At 46.1% G+C, this 3439-nt stretch overlaps 1 protein-coding gene across 1 annotated transcript; it reads left to right on the forward strand.

Annotated features, from left to right (window-relative positions):
* Positions 1 to 322: 322 nt before the first annotated feature.
* On the forward strand, positions 323 to 2282 carry LOC123041311 (dCTP pyrophosphatase 1). Its single transcript, XM_044463952.1, has 3 exons — positions 323 to 462; positions 552 to 703; positions 1778 to 2282. The coding sequence occupies exons 2-3, from the start codon at positions 557 to 559 to the stop codon at positions 2117 to 2119; spliced, it is 489 nt and encodes a 162-aa protein (XP_044319887.1). The 5' UTR covers positions 323 to 462; positions 552 to 556; the 3' UTR covers positions 2120 to 2282.
* Positions 2283 to 3439: the final 1157 nt, after the last annotated feature.

Genomic DNA, 3439 nt, shown 5'->3' on the forward strand with positions numbered 1-3439 from the left:
TAAAAACACAAAACGAATTGAATTTGTGCAAAAAATAGAAAACAGAAACATTTTTAACTTTTAAACAATTTTAGAAATGTGTGAACATTTTTTAAACCTCACGAATTCTTGTTGTGTTATAGTGGGCCGGTCCAAATTCTAATCCGCGAGAGTAGCTGGAATCCAGCCCGGGATTGTAGTCTTCCCAATGTGTCAAACAGGTCTAGGATCCAAAATAGATCGGGATTACAAGTTCAGAGTGCCAATTTCCGGGATTCAAAGTTCAGGATTTATTTTAGACTTTTTCCGTTTGATTTGATGCACCTGTTGTCAATTCGTCGGAAGCGTGCCTTTCACTCGAGCGGAACCCGGACCGGGCGGAACTAAAATTCGCGCACCATTCAGCTTCCCACCCCCAAATAAAAACATATCTAGGGTTGCTCCTCCGGCTGTCCCCTTCCGCTTGTCGTCCTCTCTCCTCCGGTACCTCATATAAAGCCGCCTCGTCTTCTCCCTATTCTAGTGTCACAGCCTCTGCAAGTCTTTACCGTGTGCGCGAGTGTGTGTTACAGAGAAGATGAATGCTGTTGCGTCGGAGGAGGCGGGCGCGGCGGCGGCGGCGGCGGCGGTGACCCTGGAGGAGCTGAGGAAGAAGATGGCCGACTTCGCCAGGGAGAGGGACTGGGAGCAGTACCACAGCCCGAGGAACCTCCTGCTTGCTCTGGTCCGCCCCTCTGACTCATTTCTTGATTTCTCCCCTCTGAACCTCTCTTTGGTTATTTAGCCTTTTTCTTTGTCCTTGTAGATTCATTTGGGGGCAATTTTCTTGGTGAATTACTGTTGGAGATCTTATTCTTTATGATCCTTATTATTGTTTGTACCTGGCTGTTTTTATCCTTCTGCGTTTGATCTGTTTTTTAACTTCTATCCTTCTGCGTTTGATCTGTTTTTTACTATACTTCTAGGAATAGCAAATAATGGGCGTGTTTTTTTGCCTATTCCATGAGGTAAGGAAATCATTAATTGTAAAGATTTGTCTTCTTTTGGGCAAATCATTTTTGCTGCTTCTGTGACTCTTTCTAGTAGTCTCCTTTTACATTCCCAAGGATGGTGAGCTCTTTATTTCGACTTCTTGGAGGATCAGTTGTTCAAATTTGGCTTGCTCATGTTTTTACTGTCACATAAAACACACCTGAAGTTGTAATAACCCTGTATTCCTTTGACCTACCCAAATGCTCCCTTCATTTTTATTTTACTCTGCATATTAGCTTTGTCTTAAATTAAACTTTATAAACTTATTATTAACATCTACAATAAGCGGAGTAACTGCACAATTGCTCACGAAATCCATATAGGTGTACCTTCCAAAACCACTTATATCATGATATAAACAGAGGTCTGTAATAGGTATGGTAACATCACCCATCGTGTTGAAATGTCCTCTGTTTGTTTCGTATTATGAACCCATAAATCATAATCATGATAATATATTGGACTTCTTGTTTTGTTTGTTTGCTCTTGCTTATATGAAGGCAAAACTATGATTCAGTAAAGCAGGGATCCTTTTTTCATACTGTACTAGTATAGTACTACTACATAGCTGTGCTGGAGAAAGCAACTAAAAGGCCTGTACCATAATTCATACTGCCCTCTTTTGCCAACATTTGTGCTGCCAATAGAACAGGCAAATGTCGGAAGTCTGTAGGCTGTAGCTACTTTATACTCCACCTGTAGCTCATCTGTCTTTTCTGATCATGTCCGGTGGTGTAATGTGGTTTGTGATACGTTGTGGGTGCAGGTGGGTGAGGTGGGAGAGCTCTCTGAGATATTCCAGTGGAAAGGGGAGGTGCCCAAGGGGCTGCCCGGGTGGGAAGAGAGGGAGACGGAGCACCTCGGTGAGGAGCTCGCCGACGTGCTCCTCTACCTCGTCCGCCTCTCGGACATGTGTGGTGTCGACCTGGGCAAGGCCGCGCTGCGCAAGATCGACCTCAACGCTCGCAAGTACCCCGCCGGGCCAGGCTGCAGGCCATCCAAGAAGGGCGCTCACTGCTCCGACGACACCGGTGACCGCCCCGATGATTGCGGCGACGTGGTGGCTGCCGTCCACACCAACGAGATCAAGAAGGAACATGCTAGCTAACAACGCGTCCTGAACCCTGAAACGTGTTGGTTCACCACTCTGAATTCTGCCTTGCCATAGGCAAGCATCTGGCTCACTGTCTAGTTCAATCATTTCGTTGGTTAGCAATGTGATCAGAACACCTGGTTTTCGTTAATCAAAAGGGTTGGATTTGCCTGCTCCACTGTCTTTTTTTTTTAACTTTTTTTTGAGTTAGCAATGTGACCACGTCAGGTTTTCATGCTTACCTACGTGGAGAGAATTAACAATCCCTTCGTGGAATTTCACAACGATTACACCTAAAGTTTCATCCATAATTTAGCAATTCACAAGTAAATAGGCCATGGCCAGCCAACGGATCACAGGTCATGAAATGCAAAATCCTCTCGGAGACCAACAGCGGACCCCTTGTGCAATACTGCATTTAACAACTTTACAGCAAGACATTATTCTGCCGCTCAGATAGCTGGTCTTCAGAAATTCTTTAGGCCTTGTTCGGTTGCATCAAAATTGAAGGGGTTTGAAGTGGATTGAGGTGGATTAAATCCCATACAAGTCAAAATCTCACCCAATCCCCTCCAAACCTCTTCAATCCCCTCCAGGAGAGGTTTATCCGGACAAGGCCTTAAGGGTAGGAATTTTAAAGGATTAAAATTCCTAGGATTTTTTTCTATGTTTCATATGTTGGGTTTTTTGAACATAGGAATTTTTTCTATGTTGATTGCTTGATTCATAGGCAGCGGAGTAGCCAGGCTAGGCCGGGCAACAGGAGTGGCCCCGGGTGTGGCAGGCCGACCATTCGTTCTGTGTAGCCGCAGTACAACAACATGGTATTATTTTTACTAAATGACCCCTGGGCTGCCTTATATTGTTCGCTGACTCCCCAAAAACTTATTTCGTCGCTTGACCCCCATTCACGCCGGACCGCAAGGCGCCACACTTGCATGTCGCTGTGCCGCCCGCCGAGGCGCCATTGACCGACGACGACCACTGGCCACCAGCGTGACAGACGTCAAACACGCCTGGCCCAAAGGCGTCGCCGCTTCTGACGTGCCTGTCAATACGTCGTGTAACCACAATAGGAGAAACGCCTATTAATATGGCGTGCACATGTTAACGGTAGTCACGTGTTTTTGTGTGGCGTGTATCCAGCCACAGGTGAGACGCCTAGGCGTCAAGCGTGTTCCGTCGTTATATCGCCCATGCGTTTGTCGCTTTTGACTGCCAGGTAAAATAAAAATATACCGTTGCGTCTTTAGGGCGGCCGGTCTGGGGAAACCCGCTGATGTGAAAGGGCATGGACTGGGGAAAACAAAAGATTTAGATCGATCTTCGCTGCTG

This window comes from Triticum aestivum, chromosome 2B (assembly GCF_018294505.1).
Source record: "Triticum aestivum cultivar Chinese Spring chromosome 2B, IWGSC CS RefSeq v2.1, whole genome shotgun sequence".
Lineage (NCBI taxonomy): Eukaryota > Viridiplantae > Streptophyta > Magnoliopsida > Poales > Poaceae > Triticum > Triticum aestivum.

Coding starts and splice junctions, on each gene's coding strand:
- LOC123041311 (XM_044463952.1), top strand. CDS start 557: ATGAATGCTGTTGCGTCGGAGGAGGCGGGCGCGGCGGCGGCGGCGGCG. Junction 704..1,777: donor GGAACCTCCTGCTTGCTCTG/GTCCGCCCCTCT, acceptor TTGTGGGTGCAG/GTGGGTGAGGTGGGAGAGCT.